Raw genomic sequence first — 18,086 nt, 5'->3', positions numbered from 1 at the left:
CCGAATGATGTAGCTACGCTTACCGCTTATTTGCAAGCCTTGAAGTCGTTGTTCGACTTGCCTCTGTGCGTGATGGTCATGCTAAAACAGTTTAGTTCATCACTCGCTTCTGTCATACGATAGTATAGGTGCCTATGACTTACCAGTAGGCCTGGCTGGCACTAGCCTTGGTCCACTTCCAGATGACACGGTCCGTGTCGTCGCCCTTGAGCTTGTACTCGAACAGGTTGCCGTCCTTGCTGGCAATGTTCTTGCAGTCGCTCGGAAGCTCTGCGAGGATCTGGGCGTTGCCCTTGAACACCTTGAGATGGCTCGGGGCTAGACAATCGATTAGTAAAAGGAGCCATATAATAATCGGTGGTCTTTGTTTCTGTCAAAGTGGAATGGGGGAGGGGTCGAAGTGGGATGGATGTTGGGGAAGAGGCACATACCGCCGTCCTTGATCTTGCCAGTCTTGGAGTCGACGTTGCCCTTGCCCGCGTTGTACGAGCTCTTGATCTCTTTCGCGGTCCAGTGCTTCTCGTCGTTGGCCTCCACTGTTGCATAGTTAGCATCATGAATCACCTAAGGTCCGTAAGGCATCATAGATATAGACATACCACCCTTGCAGGTGACGTCGACGATGGTGGCGCGAGACTCGAGCATGGAGAACTCGTCACGGGCAGTGACGTCCACGTCGCCCTCGATAGGGGCCGCCAGAGCGGACGAGGCGAGGAAGAGGGTGAAGAGGGTCTTGGTGAGCTGCATGGTGCTGGTGTTGATGGTTTGCAGAGTTTCAGGGGTATGTTTGTTTTAGGAAGGTGATGTAGTGATTGTTTCTGAAGTCGATGCTGAGTGATGGTTGATGTGGTTGGTGATGAGGTCGCAATAGATGGCGGGTTTCGCTACCCCTTTATAAGTCGACAAAGTTATCATCGTCAATATGTCGGACTGCTTGATTCCATGGAATGAAGCATAGTAAGATGATCTGCTGATTGGCCCCCGGTAATACGCGCCGTATTCTTTCCGAATATTCCTTCCGAGCCCTGACTGACTCCATTGTTGCTTGGCCTGAAGGGCTGTGAAGGCGTCCTGGAGGCTACTGCATTTCGACGATTGTTGTCAATTGCCTACCTAGGTAATGATGCATGGCCCCCGAGGTTGTCGTTCTCCTCTGTATCAGATTGAGCAACAATCAGCACTAGATAATGATTTGTTATGAGCTCAGCTTACGGCTTCGTCGATCCATGGATTTGTGTGGGCGAGATCGTCGCCGAGCCTGGATCTGAGTAAGCCCAAGCAATTACTGCAATGTCACTTAATAATTGTTACCAGATTCTGTATGACCACGGGCCGTGAGGCCTGCGCCTTGTCAACAAATCATAAACACCCCGCGAGTTGGGTACAGTATCCTCTGTCGAGTATAGCAAGTCCAGATGTCACTCCCGCGTGATGACGATGCCTGCGCCGTCCTTTTGCTCTGGGGTTACGGAATATCATCCCGGGCGCTGTGTTCGTTTTCAGTAACTGAAGTGGGCGCAAATCTGGGGCGTCAAAGACTTGAGTTGATTGGTCGCACAGCGCACTGTAGGCTACGTGCTAGGGACCTAAGGACGCTAAGCTGCTAGGGCCACCCGGAACTTTTTGTACCTCATGCGCTGTCCGGCTCTCATGTTTAAATTGGGGAAACAATTACTGTACAACCATGCATCGAATGTTGCCTGGCTGCATTACCAAGGGCAATCAATCTATTCCAGCCGTGTATGCTTACTATTCGTACGTCAACTTGGGGGCGGCAATGTCTAAGTATTTACCGGGCACCCGCTGAAACAAATCTCGGCACGTCCACTTCTACTCTCGGCGCGTCCACTTGCACTGACGCGTACGCGTACGGCTGAAGTCAGCAATGCCTGCCTGCCTGTGGACCTGCCTGGGGTAACAGCCACTTTGCGTCATTGGGGACCGAAATAGAATGCCCGCCGTGCCTGAAATAGGAGCCTGGAGAAATACCGACATGGCCCAACCAGGCACATAGTGCTTCTTCTCAAGAAATCACTAGATCCTTCTCAATCAAGTATCATAACTATTCCAATTGTTGACTTACTTACTTTGACCCTTGTTTCCTTACATACGACTCATCACAAGAAAGACCTATCTACACAAATCTCACGATGCCTTCCCCTTCAACGCTGGATGAGTGGGCGACGGAGCAGAATGCTGCGGCAGCCACCTTCTTCAACGATCCTGATAGCATGCACGATTGGCAGATAAAACTGCACACAGATGAGAGCAAGCAGTCCATCTCTATCATCCAGAAACTCCTCAAAGACGAGCTCGACGCATCGGGCGCTGCGTCAGAGATAGCCCGCATGTGCGAGTCCCGGCTGCTGCCGAACAAGGGCGTGCAGGCGCCCCAAGGCCTGTGGCTGGTCCTCTGCAGAGCCATTGTGCGCTTTGCCGACGACGATACCGCAAGCTGCAAGAAGCTTGCCGATCTGCTCCTTGCGCTATCCAAGATCGACGTCCACGATGCCAGCGGCAATCCCGTCAAAATGGAGGCGGGCCGGGAGGTATTCTGGTCAGAACTGCCAGGCTGGATTCTTGCGTGGCGCGATAATATGACAGGTCAGTAATTACACCTCTTCGATTGTCCCAGAGTTGCTCCAAGCAACAAGCTACGAAAACACGTCCTTGTGCTGACCATCATGCAACGACCAGGAGCCGCTGATCGGGGATCCTACGATGACCACAGCGACTACATCACCAATTGGCAACGGCGCTTCCAGAACGGGAACCTGTTCCAAGCCCATTGGCTGACGCACGTCGGCCAGACGGGCCCCCATCGCTTCTATAACTACGCCACCGTGATAGCGCGCGAGCACCTGCGCGAAGCCCTGGAGACGACCATGGAGGACACGCCCGTGGGCCTCCGGCGTACCGAGCTCTACGTCGCGGGCGTCCTCCCGTGGATCACCGAGGCCGGCTCGTCACTGCTCCAGCTTTGCCGGGCCGAGTACGGGCGCGACGGATCCAAGGTGTTCTCCCCACCTGGGTCGGACGAGGGAGTCGTCGAGTACTCCTTCGTGGGCGACGATGGGTTCCACATGGAGCGCTGGGCCACCTGGAAGGCTGCGCTCAATCGCGTGGCAGGTCTGGCGGGGATTAGTCCGGAAGCCGCCAGGGGGCAGCGGACGGAGTGAAGGAGATGGACCGACTTGAGCAGTGATACCTGCCTGAGCCTGAAGAGGCTTTGGTACTATACCATCTATGTAGACTCTAGCCCACACCTGTAGAATTCAGAGATGAAAATCGTTTGCTGGCTAGCTAATCAGTTGACACCCAGGGCCATGTGCAATCTCTCTGATCTTTCTCTTTGTTTGCCAGCGGGGTATCGGTACTTCCACTGGATTACCCAGGTAACCAAAACTATTAGCACAGCGGTTTGTTGAAATAATAGTTTTATTCGGCACGGAACAAAGACATTGTTATCATGTCTTTATTCTGATTATTTGCATATAAAGGGGTTACGAGACAGAGCAAACCGATAATAGTCGACACAGGTCAAGCATAACAAAAGTCGCTTTATAATGGCTACTGACAACAACACCGCGCCACCGTCCTCATGGCCATCTGCGTCACCTCCAGCCCCGGGTGGAACCCCGGTTCCAGTCTCGGAGGCTCGCAGCGCTGTTATTGCGAGGCGTAGAGAACTGGAATCGAGCCGGTACGCTCAAGGGCTTTGCATTAAGTGTGGCTTCAGGCCGCGGGATGGGACCACGAAGAACTGCAGGTGGTGCAAAGACCGGCACTACGAAACCCAGAAAAGGAAATTTAGCAAGTACAAGGCGGCCTCACGTTGCAGAAAGTGTGGGTCGGACATGCCCGAAGGCGGCACGACGCTCTCTTGTGCGCGCTGCCGAGCCAGCATGTTGCGTTATGACCAAGAGCGGCAAAACAAGGCTTTGGAGGATGGGGTCTGTACCAAGTGCTGCCAAAGGCCTCCGCTGGCGGGCAGGTTCTGGTGCGAAGCCTGTCAGGACAGAGAGAGACGGAGACGCAGGAAGGGCAAAGGCCGTGGTACGCCGTTGCCCGGAACGACAAGCAGACGGAGTGACGAGAAACGGTCGAAGTTGAAAGAGACGGTGGAGAGGGTGGCGGAGATGGAGTCGATGCTGGACGAACTGCGAGATAGCGGCGGACACAAGCGGATGGACATGGATTTGGGAGGAGATGAAGAGGCTCACATCGAAGCCAGGCTTCCTACGAATTTCCGACCGCCACTACCTCGACATTCCTAGAGGTCTCTGGGCCTGCTTAAGTCTGCTCCCCCCAAGATACAGGCCGGCTACTCTTGTGTTAGGGGGCGTTTACAGGATTAGGAACAACTTTTTCATACGAGCCTATGTAAATGGGGGTATCATAAGAGGGTCCGCCCCCTTCCGCGCCTATCATGCTCCCTGTCCTGTGAAGATTAAACGAGTAATCCAACCCGATACCTAAGAAAGTTCAGACTGCATGTACATGCTCAATGTCTTATGGAACCTGGAGTTTCATAATTATCCGACGCAATAGATCGGTGACTGTTGCACGATGGAGAATATCAAATGGTATATAGAGTTTTAACTAGAAAAAGAAGACGAAATTTTGTACATGAGAGAATAGCAGTGTGGTGCACGAAAGTAATAGCTAGCGTAGCATGCCAGCCGTTGCAAAAAGGGGCTCACCCCTCTCTCCACTGCGACGAGTGTCAACCGAGTTTAATCACCTAGGAAAGGGCCCCGTAATACCTTGGTCGTCGAGCTGGTCTCGCTAACCCCGTCGTCTTCGGCCTTGCCATGCACGACTTGGGTCTCGACCGTCTTCCGAATTCCTTCATTTTCGACGACACTGCCGTTGTCGCTGGTGCCGAGACCGGCTTCTACGTCGTGGCGCGTCCGGTTCGCGGTGATGAAGGTGGTCAGCTTGTTGTGGGTCGTTGCGCCGTCATGGGCTCCGGTGCGGTAGTATTGGGATTTTTCTGGCGGCCTCGGCCCGTTTGGTGGCCATCTACTGATGAGTCTCGGACTACCTTGACGATGAGACTGGCCACATTCATCTCGATGTACAGTTTCATGAGATATGTCAGTGGATGGAATTGGAGGTAGCTAGATAGATCCATGTCAGCGATAAAGCCCAAAGAACACCCGAGCAGCGTTGTATTGGGTGGGAACAAACATACACAACAGGACTCGGCAGGAACGTGGCCCCGATGAGAACGGCGTCCAGGGCAACCGAGATAACGACCATGCAGATGTTGAAATGGAAGAGCCGATTGTACTTGGTAAGGCCGTTGGCGACGAGCCGAGACCGGACGAGGTAGATGAAGTAAATGTTGAGGGCCAGATCCACAACCAAGAAGACGCCCTTCTCCGACCGATCCCAGATGATGTTGATTTCCTCGTAAAGCGGGCTGATCTGGAGGCGGGCGGGGATCCAGATGAAGAATCCACTGATGTTGATGGCGCCGACGATAGCTGCGACGGACCATCTGACCTTTCTCGCTTTCGATGCCGGGACCATGAGGAGCGCGATTCGGTTGATGATGATTTGGAGCACGAACTGGATCTGCATACACCAGAAGAAGACTGAGAGGACGGAAGGTTAGTTGACTGGTTTACTCCAAGAGAGGGACAGACACGGCCCTAAGCTCTGGTCTACTTACGGATAAAGAAGAATACCCAGAAGCTGTTATTCAGACAGTCAATATATCGCTCAGCTCATTCTATCTGGGGTAGGAGTACTAACCTTGGTTCTATAACAGACGTCAAAAATAGATAGCTAATAATGCAAAAACAATTGCTTCCTAGCCACTCAAGCCACACCATCTATTTCACCCATCGTGTTAAAATCCACCCGGCGTGGGAAAGCAGGCAGTATGGACAGCATTACTCACAATGATGTATTCGTTGAACGTCTTGCCCCTTTTGTATGCGTCCCATGATTGCTGTCCGGCCTTGGCCGCCGTGAAAAAGCCCAAGGATATGCAGAAGCCAAAGGTGATGCTGACGATATTCGTTTCGCTGTCGTTCGGCGTCTCTGCAACATAATGCGGGGAGACGAGAAAACCAGGCATCGTTTCGGTCGTTTCGAGATGTTGTTGGGGGTTGACGCTTCGCAGGCCTTATAAAGATGGATGCCTGGGGGTCCGAACGTCCCTATAAGACCGGATGAATTAAGCAATGACTTGTTCGTGCATCGAGTACGAACACTGACAATGCATGGGATGGCACTCAAGTGTCTATATACTTGGATTTAACAGCGTGGGCGCTAATTCAGAATTCCATCTAGAAAGGGGTCTTTGGGGGTTCTGTTGAAGCCCGTTTTGGTGGGCTAGATCACCCTCGAGCAACTTGGGGACCGGAACGTCGGCGAGAACTAAGTAGGGGCCCTTTACATTTAGCAGCCAGTCTCTTGGAATAGCCTCAATGGTTCGTCTCTTCGCAGTACGGCCCAGTGACTCGCGCCGCATAGCTTGATGTCGATTTGCTAACCCTACCGCTACATCAAGGCTATGGGCTACTAGGATCAAGACGATCAAGGCGCTAGTTGATTGTAGCCTGGCTTTGTAGCCACAGGTCTCGGGGCGCAGGCGTATCCCAGGCACTCTGCTCCCGGGGAAGCTCATGACAAGGCCCCGACTGACTGGGTTGGGTAGGTAGTGCCTAGACTTTTGGCATGCCTCGGCCGATCGATTGCGATTGATCGACCGTTGTGGCGCTAAGGTAGAAGAAATACGGGGTAAGCTTCTTGCAACGGCGCTGGCAGTGGCTAGTTGATAATATACTTTGGCGAATCATCTTAGCGTTGGGGGCTAAATCTGCAGATTCCAACTAATAAGCAGCTACTTAGTCAACATTGGAGAGAAGCAAGTCAAGCTCGGAATTCCCTGCATGATTAGCCATTTCAGGGATTGGAGTGGAGGCGGATGCAGGTACGGGCATCGAACGGGGTAGCAAGGGAAGCAAGCAGGGCCAGGGAGGACTGGGACATCCAAGTCCTACTGAGGCGTCTAGGTTATGGCCCGGAACCAAGTAGCTATCATTAAGATCAATCCTGCTGACTACGTGATATGTCGGGCCGATGGCACGATCTTGTGAATTAGTATTGACCCCTGATTCATATTCAGGGCAGGGGTATTGTCGATCGAAATGCCATTATTTCAGCTCAAATATGTATCATGTGCAATAACCAAGTGATTCAGGCTGGCCACCTGGGGTGGGTGGGTGGGAGGCATCGTGTTTGGTGCGGGATTGTCCGAAGTACAACAGATTCGTGGGCACGGATCTGGACGATTCGATGTGTAATCGCCGAGCGCTTGAGTCACGACTCGCTGCACTTACTGCTGCGGCAACTAGCATCCGCAAATGCCCGTGCTGGAAATCGGTCCCGGTAGTGGTGCGTCCGCTTGCTACCTATCCTGACTAAGCTCCCAGAGAAGGGCAGCAGCAGTAGCAACATTGACAGAAATCTCTTTTAATTATTTATTTGACCTTTTATTACAGTGTCTAGAATGGTTGATCCATGGACGGTTACTCTCGTGCCTTATGGCTGCATTTGAGGCCAGGTGTACAGTTCTCGTCCATCCACGACACCTCCAGGGTTGAAATATATAAAACAGCAGTTTTGATGTAAATGAACAACCCAAGGGGTCTTCAAGCATGTGATTGCTACAGTGAAAAGAAACTAAAACCCCTGGATGTTTCTGTGTCACAAGCGAATCGGCCCCTTCACCGAACACAATGCAAGGGGAACAGACAGTGGGAACGCTATATACGTTCTCTAGTATCCACGCAACCCATAAATTCTGGGCCAGCGCCAATTAAGACGTATCTAGTGGGCTGTTATTACCAAACGACTGGGCCCAGCGTTAGAAAGAAGCTTGACTCTTGTCACAAACTTGCCGAAAAGCCCTGCTGCGGTAATCACGTATAGTTGCATCTCTTAGTAGCTGGTGGAACTCATACACGGAATGGAACCCCCATGAAAGGGTGCAGGGATGATATTGTGATTCTCATAATAAAATGAAATGTCAATCCCCAAACGTGCACGATGGTCACCGTTCTCGCCGGCTGCGTTTGGGGCAAGCACCTTGTGGACAAAGAAGACCTATATGACGCGAACGTCGACTTACAGGACTATGTTTTTACAGGAAAAGGCCTTTTCTGTGGTGGAAAACTTGTTCTTTCGTTCTTTAACCCTACACTATTTGTGATTTCAAGACATAATACGAAATCGATGGGATTCAGTATGTCCGCCGACTCGCGGTGGCACAAATAAGAGGCTGTTTGAGGAAAGGGGTGGGTTACCTCACCACTCCACTCCTATCGCCCAGACCAGATGGTTCTATTGACCGAACGGGCCATTGTTAGACTGTCAACCTTTTCAAGCGTATAGATGAACGGAGAATTTTGGATCGTACTTATATAGGCAAGCGCTACTGGTCCAGGGGTGGAGCTTGAGCTAGTCGGTCGGCGATTAGCTCGGTGGTAGGCAAGTATGTACCCAGTAATTACACAAGAGTAACCATCATTCATCTAAGCGCTTCGCTGTTATGTCATCAGAAAATGGGATCCCGCGCTTGCAGTTTACGGAACCCACAACAGCGCTTTCTCTCTTTGATGTGTGATGGACAGCCCTAAGGTGGCTTAAGCGTGCCTATGCGGGGTCTCCAGGGACAGAGCGAAGAATAACAGGACCAGAAGGAAGCATGCCAAGGCTTTACGAGAATATGGCCAAAGAGTGCTAGAGAGGAGGCGATGCCGAACGAGTCGCATGGGCGGCGGTGGACAAGAGCACTTGGAGACGGAGGCGGGAGGTGATCGTATGATGTTTGGTTATCTTATGGGCTAGTTAGGACTCAATAGGCATTGCAGAATATTGTGATCGGTGGTTGTGCGTTAAGTGCGCTTGATATAATTTGATATCTACTGTGATTTGGATCCTCTGCCCCTGACTAAATCGTGCCGGTGTCTCCGCTGCTCGGTTCAGCCCATACACAACGGGCCTAGAGGTCATTAGCTCTCTTTGATGACCGTTTTTTGTGGTCAAGGGAGTCCCTCTTGGAGCGCGAAACGCCCCCCTCAATCTCCTGTGTACTCATGCCGAGGCTGCGGATTAGCTCGAGTGGACCCCTGTAGCAATGGCCATGGCAGCCCAGAAGTATCTACTACTTATATCATGAAAGGGAAGTGATCATTCGGGCCTATGCTTCTTGTTCAAAGTCACCTCAAGCCCAGGCTATCTATATTCGTCTTCTCATGATCTCCGAAGCTGCCATTCACATGTTTGTGTATTACCCCTTTCCACGAAGCAAATCATGGGCCGAACGGTGCGGCTCTAGGGACTTGGCGTCTGTGTTACATGGGCAAAAGCGGGATGCGCCCATTGGCGCGTCGAGTACGAGCCGACCCCGGGGGCGACAGCCCATTGATGCTGGCCGTGCTGGGCGTGGAGGTCTGCGATTTCGCCGCCGCAGCCGCCGCCGCCGCCATCACCGCTCCGGGGCGCTGTTCCCGCCCTTCGAGTCGGACCCGGTTCTGTTCCCGCTTCCAGCGCTTCCAGACCTCCGAGATGATCAACGTGACGATGGTTAGCCCGATCGATGTGGCGAACCATGTCCCCAGCGCTAGCCGTGACCACTTCTGCGTCTCGCCTGGTTCGAGATCCTGGAACTTGACAATGTCGGTGCTGAAGACGGCCTGGCGAGCCCTGTTAGTAAGTTACCTTCGAAGGGTCTGTTCCTTGGAGTGTTACGTACCGATACTACCGTCATGGGAAGGTAGAAGATAGCTATGGCCTGGAACAAGCCCATCACTACGGCCTCTTCGTGGCCTTGCTTGGTAAGATCCAGCATAACATTGTTGGTCTGGTTTTGCAATACCTTCGATATCTGAGACCATGATTAGCAGTGACGTGATAAATGAAGAGATATTTCGGTACTGACAACGCTCTCGCGACTCTTCGCTGTACCCACGAGGTTCCGGGCACGCTGCGCCACGCTCTCAAGCTCCAGCTGTCGCTCGTCCAGTTCGGCCAAGAAGTTATCAATGATGTCTTCACGCTCGTCTCTCCACTCGGTCATCCGTGGTTCTTTCGCTGCCTCGGTCTTGAGTTCCTTGTTGTAGAAGGCGCCGAGCGAGCTGATAACTTGGAGGTTGTCCTCTAGGCGTAATATACATGTGTCCGCGTCATCCATGAACTTGTAAAGCTTTTGAAGGTCCTCGTCATCTACCGGGGAGGCTTGTCGTGTATATACTTGTCGGTCTGTGAGGTTGTTAGCAATTACAGGCGATGGGGCGGAAAGGCGCTGTCGATATGGCATACCAGGTTCAATATTCGTTCGCCCGCTTCTTCAATATAGGACGCATATTCGCCAACTGCCCAGTCAGTTAGCTTCAAATGAAGACTCAATGATAAACCAAGACCGGCAGAGATATCGAACGGCTGATCCTTTTGCTTGCGAAACTCGTTCAGGGGCTTGTTGAGATGGGATCGCCAAATCGTATTCTGCCCTTTTGGTTTCTCGCCGCCACTTTGAGGAACGGGGATCAGGGGCGATGTGAGGATCCAGAGCGATTTCCCCGTCTCGAGGTCGAATTGGTGATGAACTGCGGTATGGGGTCGGATCCACTCGATCTCGTTGTCGGGATCTCCTGCCTGCACCTGCCCTCTCAAGAGGTTCCTCTCTATGGTCTTCAGGATATAGGACACGTGAATATGGCGTCCGCTCCGGTCGAGCTTTCGCGAAATGAACTTTGGCTTTCGGATGCAGCTTTCCGACCTGAACCCGCCAAGTCCCAAGTCACTCTTACCCGTCATGGAGCCGGAGAACGTGACGAAATTGAGAAAGCAGGAAGACACCTGGTGGTAGGTCATGATGCGGGTGAACATGGACTTGGTCAGGTTGAGGCGGCGACTCTGTGCTTTGACCGTCTCGAGAAGACTGATAGGAATTCCTTGTCAGTGACTGAGACCACAGGAGGTACAAGGGAGGCAGTCCACTCACATCACCCTACAAGCGGCGTCTGCACTGAGCCAGTCTTGCTCGGTACCGTCTTCCCCAAGAGCCTCCATAAGCTCTTGTTCGTTCCTACAGGCGTGCTCGTTCCGGACCCTGACTATGAGACTATCAGCTGCACTGCTCCGCAAATGAAACGGCTTCTCATTACTAATTCAATGAGGCTCTAAAAAATGACTATTTACGCTTGTCGGTCGTTTCGTAATCTCTGATCTTCACAAAAACATCTTTGTTACTACGGCCATCGTCGTCATTGGCCGTGCAGAAGATCTTCTCTTCGTGCTTGTCGAGCTGTTGTTTGTAATAGTCCGACCGGTGCCCGTACTTGTCGTGTACCAATGTCCTGGGAAACTCGTCATGTCTTTGGTACTTTTCCAAAAACTCTTGGGTGTGATCCATGCTCCCGTATCTCATGAGTGGCGATGCTCTTGGCGGGACTGGTTCGGTAACAAACCTCTGGAAACGGATGGTGACGGGGCTTCATGAAACTGGCCGGATGCGATGAAAACTCTAGAATTCGGGATCCTCGGTCTCGCCCAGCGTGAGCGGGATCAAGTACCACAGATATTACCCCCTCATTACCTATGAACGGACCATTCTACTGTCTTTCCCCGACGAGGCTCTCAACTCGAGTGCTACCTTCCCGAAGTCAGCATTCGCGAGCAGGAGGGGGGGCGTCAAGGATAAATGCATGCTACCCGAACCACCGATGTACTTGTACATGCTCGTATCCAACCCGGAATTTCACACCATTCTCGGGTCCAGCCCGCCCGTAGAATCTGTAACCGAGTTCTACAAAAGCCCTTCAATCTTCATCCTCAGGTGTCGCGTCCCTCTCGTAGCGCCCCCGATCTTTCAATCTCTCGATCTTCTCCTTTTGAGTCTGGAATTGAGGGGTTATCAGTTAGCGCGGTCAGTTAGTATGTATGTGTTCGTGTTCGTGCTTACTGGAGTCAAGGGCAAGGGTACATAGAAGTAGAATACACCCGAATGCTGAATAGAATGTTAGTTACATCGTCTTGCAGGTTCCAGGGCGGACCATGCTCACCAGTTTGTAGGAGAAGTTGGCCTGTTTGGGGAAGAATCGGTGGAGGAGATCGTTGACATCCTTCCACTCCACCTGATAGGCCTCGATTGACTCCATGTGGAAGTCTTTCTCTTTACCATCCAGGGTCCTTTTGAAGAAGGTTCCCGTGAATCTTCTCGTGAGCCTCTTCAGTAACCCTGGTGGTCCTGGTGCGTGGGCGACCGGTGCCATCAGAGCGAAGCTTTGAACGGCGACGTGGTCCTCTATTATATTTCTTTGGGTGATGACGCGAGAAATGCGCAGCTGGGGGATACGAGCGTTTAAAATGAGGGACTCCGCCACATTGCGGCCATCTCACTGCCCTGAAGCATTGGCTACATGTGCGTACCAGTACTTCAATTGCTTTTCATTGCCAGGCTAATTTGGAGGTCATGCAGCATTTCAGCCAATGGTCGTCTGCTTACGTGCGCTGTTGGGTAACATTGCCAGCATGACCTACACCCACAGGCGAGGACAGCAATCGCCATTTTCAGCGTGGCTGATGACAAAATGGAAATTCACTTGCCCCCCTCCTTTTGGCCTGCATTGACGGCCGGTCCCGAGCCGCCGTCAGCTGTCTGTAACTCCCAGCCAATCATACTGGCCTGGTTGCTGCAGTGTCGCGTAGCATCGCCCATGTAACCTGGCCTTCTTCCGCGTGTCATTTTGCCATTGATTCGTGAGTCAAGGCGCGTTTTCATCTTCTAATAGTGACAACGCCTAGGGGATAGGCATCCAACGTCTGGTTCGTTTATCCAAAGATTTGCGGGCTGTGCGAGGAACACCAACCGTAAACAGAGTGCATCACGTAAATGCTATTCAGCGGGCAAATATGCAACATACCGAGAAGTTTGACTCAAGTACCTGCAGGCATCAGAGCTTGAGGGGCTTGGTTCTCCTTGTGACACCAACCGATCCACGGAGCGAGGCTTGTGCATAACTAATAGCACAGTCAACAGCGATCCTACCTTTAAACAATGCCACATTTAATCCATCAACAACGTTGGGATAAGGTTATCTGGGACACGTGGGGTGGAAGGTCGGATCGCTTTAAGGGGCAAAGAGATGTAACTATTGCGCCGCGGGCTAGCACTAGTTGGAAGTCTAAGTTCCATTCAAATGCTCCTCCTAATCATATGCCTTGCTTGAGCCCTGCCATCAGCCAGATGAAATGCCTATCACTTTCGCAATGCATCCAAATATCATATAGGCCATCCTCTGCTTCACGTGCATCCTCTCGTCCTGACCAGGTGGTGCAAAACTTTGTACTTGCCATCTCTAAGCGAGCCCAATGGTTGATGCAGTTAAAACTTTGGATGTCTCACGTACAATTCTATCCAGTGGGTCATATGGGTTTCTTTGAAACCCAAAGCTAGGAATGTGGACAACTTCGATCTTGTTCCCTAAGCACCATTTCAGGGTCTCTGCATTGGTATCAGCTGTCTATCAGCCCCTTTGGACGGACCATATCGGAACATCGTCCGGAAATGTGTAAGTGAGGGCCCTACTATCATCAAGTGAAGATTAACGGTTGGCAGGGATATCTTCCGTTGCCGATACAATCCTCTATTTGACATTACTTCTGGTGGTTCATTGAATACACTGCCACATTCACAAGACTAAATCATGCCACTGGATACACGATGGCAAACCTAAGGCGGAGCGATCTGGTTCTTAGACGGACAGATAGCAAGTCTGTCACCAAAACATGTGTACCAATCAAGGTAAAGCGAGTTAAGGGGCTGGTAGTACTGGAGGACTGTGGAAGCGGGGGCTGCAGTAGTTTAACCCATATTTTGCTGTCTTTTGGCTGTTGGATGTGTTTGTTTGGTTCCCGGCCGGCCCCTTACGTGGTGGTTATTTCTTATTCGTGCTGTTACAGTTAAACCTGGAAGATGGTTTGGGCATCCTTGGGGGCCATGGTTTGTGAATAAGACAATATGTTGGTCCAAGTCTGTCAGGGCCAACAGGTGCTTTAAGCCTCATCCTTTGTCGTACGGCCCCAAATGAACGGACGCAAGGAAAGCAACAACTCTCAGAGCTATTAGGCGCTTCAGTAAGTGGTCCAATGATTGATAAACCCAATTTAGCTGTAATGCAGGTTGGGGTCCGACTGGGTGACTTATTCAAGTATTAGATTCTACCCCTATTTGACTACGTAGCCTCGATTAGGGGTAATGCTTCATATCCAATACGGTGCATAATACAGTTAATTGGATGAAGATGAGTACGCCTCACCAGCCTTAGATTATGGCCAAGTGGCGATTTAGCATTGTAGAAGCAGGCTGTAGTAACAGAGATTGGGCATATGGTTGCCCACCTCTACCGCTGCCCAATATCGTCCCAAGTTCACCAAGCGATGCCACGTGTTTCAGGTTTTTATCATGCGTGGTCTGAATAGTTTCTGTTCATCTTGTATTGTAGGGTCAAGAGAACCTGTCTCGAGAACGATGCTGAGCCGTGCCTGATAACGTCATCATGACGATGTTGACACATGTGCATTCCAGGGGCACAGTGATGTCCCAAACAACGAAAGCTTGATTATTTCCATTGCCAGCTGGTGTTAAAACATGACCATGAACCTATCTAATCTGACATGCGGTTGCAACGACGATTCAGGAGACTCGACACTTTTCAAGGCCAATGAATTCCGACTTTCGTTCCATTGCCAGTTGTTGTGACCAGTGGCTGTGACTTGCCCCCGTGCTTCTCTCTCTTTTCACCTTCTATCCCACCACCAATGAGCGAACAGTCCCAACATAACCTGAGTCCTTGGAGTAAAGGACTGGTGCTGGCCACCCCGAGTCTGTACCGTATGTCTAGACATATCACTGACTCTTCATGCTGCTGTTGCGACCTTGCCCTCGAAGCGCTCGGCAAGAGCCAGAAAGCTTTCATCTCCTAAACTCGCTCTTTAAAATGGCATGAATAAGCATTTTGATCAAATGAAGGCTGAAGGGCTTAGACATGTCACTATGCACAAGGTGTTAACCCCTATTGCATCCGTATGCCATGAGATGAAACTTACTATCGGGATCGTTGGTAAAGTGACCTCAAGTCTGTCTTTCCTGAGCTATGCTGCATTAGTCAAATTTCCCAGGTAAGTTGCAAAATGGTAGAATTACATACCTGCACAGAGTATTGCCCAGGGAAGCGCCTGTTGAGTTCCTGTAGCAAAACTTTACTAGAGAGCTGGCTTGTAGATACTGAGGTCTTGACTCCCTTGACCCCCGCTTCCTCTGTTTCAGTGAGCTTCATGTTGATGGTGTCGATATTAAGATAAGGCATTGTTACAACTTTGCAAGCACCAACTATACAGGAGATCAATGAATAAGTATTGTTTTGTTCGCTATAAACCGGGTTGAAGTTGAAGAGGTTGCGGTGCCATTAGAAATAAATCTGTAAAGACCGCGCTATGAGGATATTTAACATCCCGAATTTCGTCCCGTGTCCAATTTGGTCGGGTTCAGCGGCTCATGTGGGCCGAAATTACCACCGGACAGGGCTCAGGGGACCTATCAGCTGACGGAAGAACCCCTGAGACAACATCATTTACTTCAGCTAACAGCCACATAATTCTAGTTATTGAATTGATACGATACATTAAATATCTCAGAACCATCATAAACAAATCTCAGCACGGTTGGGCTTCCATTCCAGTGAGTTGAGTGCGATATTCAGGGAAGTCTTATATCTCGTGGTCTCGTTTGTTCCCTACCAGTTTGTTCGCCTAGACGTGACTGAGCCTAAGGCACCGACACAGGACTTGACAGAATGGTGCAGTTGGGTGAGGGGGGGAGGCGGAGTTATATATTAAACCAGGGAACCTCTGAGGACACTGAAAAAAGAGCCTTTGCTGCACGAAGCCTCGTATTGGCAAGGTTGCATGCAGGTGGCGTCTCGCGTTTGAGCCCCTGATTGGGTTTTGGGGTCGAATCGCGATCGCAAAATGCTGCCCGCTCGGGGCTAGCAGTCAGCCCATGGATTGCGCCTAAATTACGAGGGTTTCATTCTAACTCGTTGCCTTCTAAATCTTCTTCAAATCAGGCTATTTCAACTGCATCAGCAGCACTCCAAGTCAACCATCCAACCCCAACGCCACCCCCAATGCACTACCACCATCATCAGAAGGCTCAGACGACTAAGCCGAGGGGACGATTGGCGATTTTTTTGGGTCCATCTAGCCACTCTGAACGCTTCATTATGGGTCGCGAACGTATTTGCGATTATGGAATGTCGAATTGAGATTCCCTAGGTTCGCGATACCTCGAGCCTTGGAGTGACCATGTACGATTTAAAGACTTAATGGGCATTTCTACTAAGATTTAATGCTGATAGACCATGGCTATCTGCCTCAGGGTGCACCGGAAACAGCCTACATCTTATCTGACTGGCGTAAAGGTGTAGGGTGAGACGTGGTGATTGGAACGAGTACCGAGAGGCAGCCAGGCAACCAGGCGTAGCCTGTTCAACATCCCGGCAGACATCAAAGGCTTTACTCCGTCCTAATATGTCTCTCCTGCCATCGAATGGAACCGTAAAAACCAGAGGAGATGCGGCTCAAAAGTGTGAAGTAGGCTTAAATGGCGTGCAGGATAAATGCCACTCACTACTGCACCTGGGAACCCAAGAAGGATTGGACAGTTGAAGCTGACTTTGACCTCGCAAATGTGATTTGTGTTCATGAGTGCTTATGTTATGATTGCTCGCCTCGCAACGCCCGCTTCATTCGAGCTCTTCTCTATCGCCATTCTCTTTCCTATCAGGAACCGCCGCTGCACATGGCGCCACGACGACCGTCAAACGGCCAGCCTGATCATACTGATGTTGATCGGGCCAACCTTACTTGGAGTAAGCTAGGCTTAAACGACATCAGGGTTCAACACTGCTACGACCGAGGTAACGGTTTCTTCGATAAGGACGCACCAGTGACCAGCCAACCCCAATCTGGTGCCAGGAGCTCTACAAATCAAAGCTGGGAGGATCTTACCAACTCACTGTCAGATGAACTATGGAACTCAACTGAAAATCCCAAATGGGGTGGTTCTATGGCCACCTTCTTACCACGACAAATGTTTCGGCGCATCATTACCCCTGAGCGCGTACGAGTCATCGTTACTGGACTTGGGTCCTTCAGCACCCGTGAGACCGAGTCATTCGTCCATGCAGCCTTTCATGGTGGACTATATGATGGTTCATATAGGAATCCAAGCATAAAGCTTCTAGCGGCTCTCATTTCTGTAGGCGCGACCAACCACTATCTGGATTTGGTTCATCAGGGCGTTAGTGACATCTGCCTGCCCCCTGTTCTCGACCAAAACCACTTCAAAAACCCTTTGAAGTGTCAGAGTCCCAAGTGCAATGCCGGGCATACGTTCCTGGGAGATATAAACATTAGGGATCGCAAACTATTCTACGAAATGGCATACTCTCTCAACGCACCATATTTCAAAAAGCCCGAGATGAATTCGCCCGGCGGCCAACTGCACCATCACTACATATTCAACGATGACGATGTCCTTCCAATCATTTCGAAGAAATCACATGAACACGGAGCATCTGCAAGTCGAAGTCGATCGGCTCCAAGGACGTCTGGGTCACCAGGGTTCCAAGAGGGTGGTTTTAGTAGGGTTGAGCGGGTGGAGTTTCACCCTGACCACTACGACTTTGGGACACAGGTAAGCATAGCGCTCATATCCCAGGCTTCTTGCGCATTTTTAAATGGTTAATTGCAATGGAGCCGGCTGTTGAAGGTCCCACGCTATGTGAATACTAACATATCATCCAGAACGGCGAGAAGTACAGCGTGTTTGCTCTAAAAAAGCTTCATGCGTCAGACAAGACCAATTTCAGCAACGAGGTTGCTTCACTTCTCACATTCATTAGAAACGATAACGAACATCTTGTCAAGCTTCTAACTAGTTTCGAGATCCGGGGTCATAGCCAGGTCCGATACTATTTATTGTTTCCGTGGGCGGACGGGAC

At 50.9% G+C, this 18,086-nt stretch overlaps 6 protein-coding genes across 6 annotated transcripts; 3 read left to right on the top strand and 3 right to left on the bottom strand.

Annotated features, from left to right (window-relative positions):
• Window positions 1-555: 555 nt before the first annotated feature.
• Window positions 556-1,272, top strand: PG997_008615 (uncharacterized protein; the record flags this gene model as incomplete). The annotated part of the gene is made up of 2 exons (XM_066812930.1): window positions 556-781; window positions 1,208-1,272. The coding sequence occupies 2 exons, from the start codon at window positions 556-558 to the stop codon at window positions 1,270-1,272; spliced, it is 291 nt and encodes a 96-aa protein (XP_066668272.1).
• An 878-nt stretch (window positions 1,273-2,150) lies between these two features.
• On the top strand, window positions 2,151-3,179 carry PG997_008614 (uncharacterized protein; the record flags this gene model as incomplete). The annotated part of the gene is made up of 2 exons (XM_066812929.1): window positions 2,151-2,604; window positions 2,698-3,179. 2 exons carry the CDS (start codon window positions 2,151-2,153, stop codon window positions 3,177-3,179), a joined length of 936 nt encoding a protein of 311 aa, XP_066668271.1.
• Window positions 3,180-3,566: 387 nt separating this feature from the next.
• Window positions 3,567-4,277, top strand: PG997_008613 (uncharacterized protein; the record flags this gene model as incomplete). The annotated part of the gene is made up of 1 exon (XM_066812928.1): window positions 3,567-4,277. The coding sequence occupies one exon, from the start codon at window positions 3,567-3,569 to the stop codon at window positions 4,275-4,277; it is 711 nt and encodes a 236-aa protein (XP_066668270.1).
• Window positions 4,278-4,736: 459 nt separating this feature from the next.
• On the bottom strand, window positions 4,737-6,091 carry PG997_008612 (uncharacterized protein; the record flags this gene model as incomplete). Its single annotated transcript, XM_066812927.1, has 3 exons — window positions 4,737-5,123; window positions 5,194-5,583; window positions 5,912-6,091. The coding sequence occupies 3 exons, from the start codon at window positions 6,089-6,091 to the stop codon at window positions 4,737-4,739; spliced, it is 957 nt and encodes a 318-aa protein (XP_066668269.1).
• A 3,283-nt stretch (window positions 6,092-9,374) lies between these two features.
• Window positions 9,375-11,449, bottom strand: PG997_008611 (uncharacterized protein; the record flags this gene model as incomplete). Its single annotated transcript, XM_066812926.1, has 6 exons — window positions 9,375-9,716; window positions 9,776-9,907; window positions 9,962-10,281; window positions 10,443-10,960; window positions 11,024-11,135; window positions 11,221-11,449. 6 exons carry the CDS (start codon window positions 11,447-11,449, stop codon window positions 9,375-9,377), a joined length of 1,653 nt encoding a protein of 550 aa, XP_066668268.1.
• A 595-nt stretch (window positions 11,450-12,044) lies between these two features.
• On the bottom strand, window positions 12,045-12,293 carry PG997_008610 (uncharacterized protein; the record flags this gene model as incomplete). The annotated part of the gene is made up of 1 exon (XM_066812925.1): window positions 12,045-12,293. The coding sequence occupies one exon, from the start codon at window positions 12,291-12,293 to the stop codon at window positions 12,045-12,047; it is 249 nt and encodes an 82-aa protein (XP_066668267.1).
• Between the last annotated feature and the right edge of the window lie 5,793 nt (window positions 12,294-18,086).

Source organism: Apiospora hydei (assembly GCF_038363865.1).
Source record: "Apiospora hydei strain CBS 114990 chromosome Unknown utg000006l_segment0_segment0, whole genome shotgun sequence".
NCBI lineage: Eukaryota > Fungi > Ascomycota > Sordariomycetes > Amphisphaeriales > Apiosporaceae > Apiospora > Apiospora hydei.
This window is presented reverse-complemented; position numbering and strand designations above follow the sequence as displayed.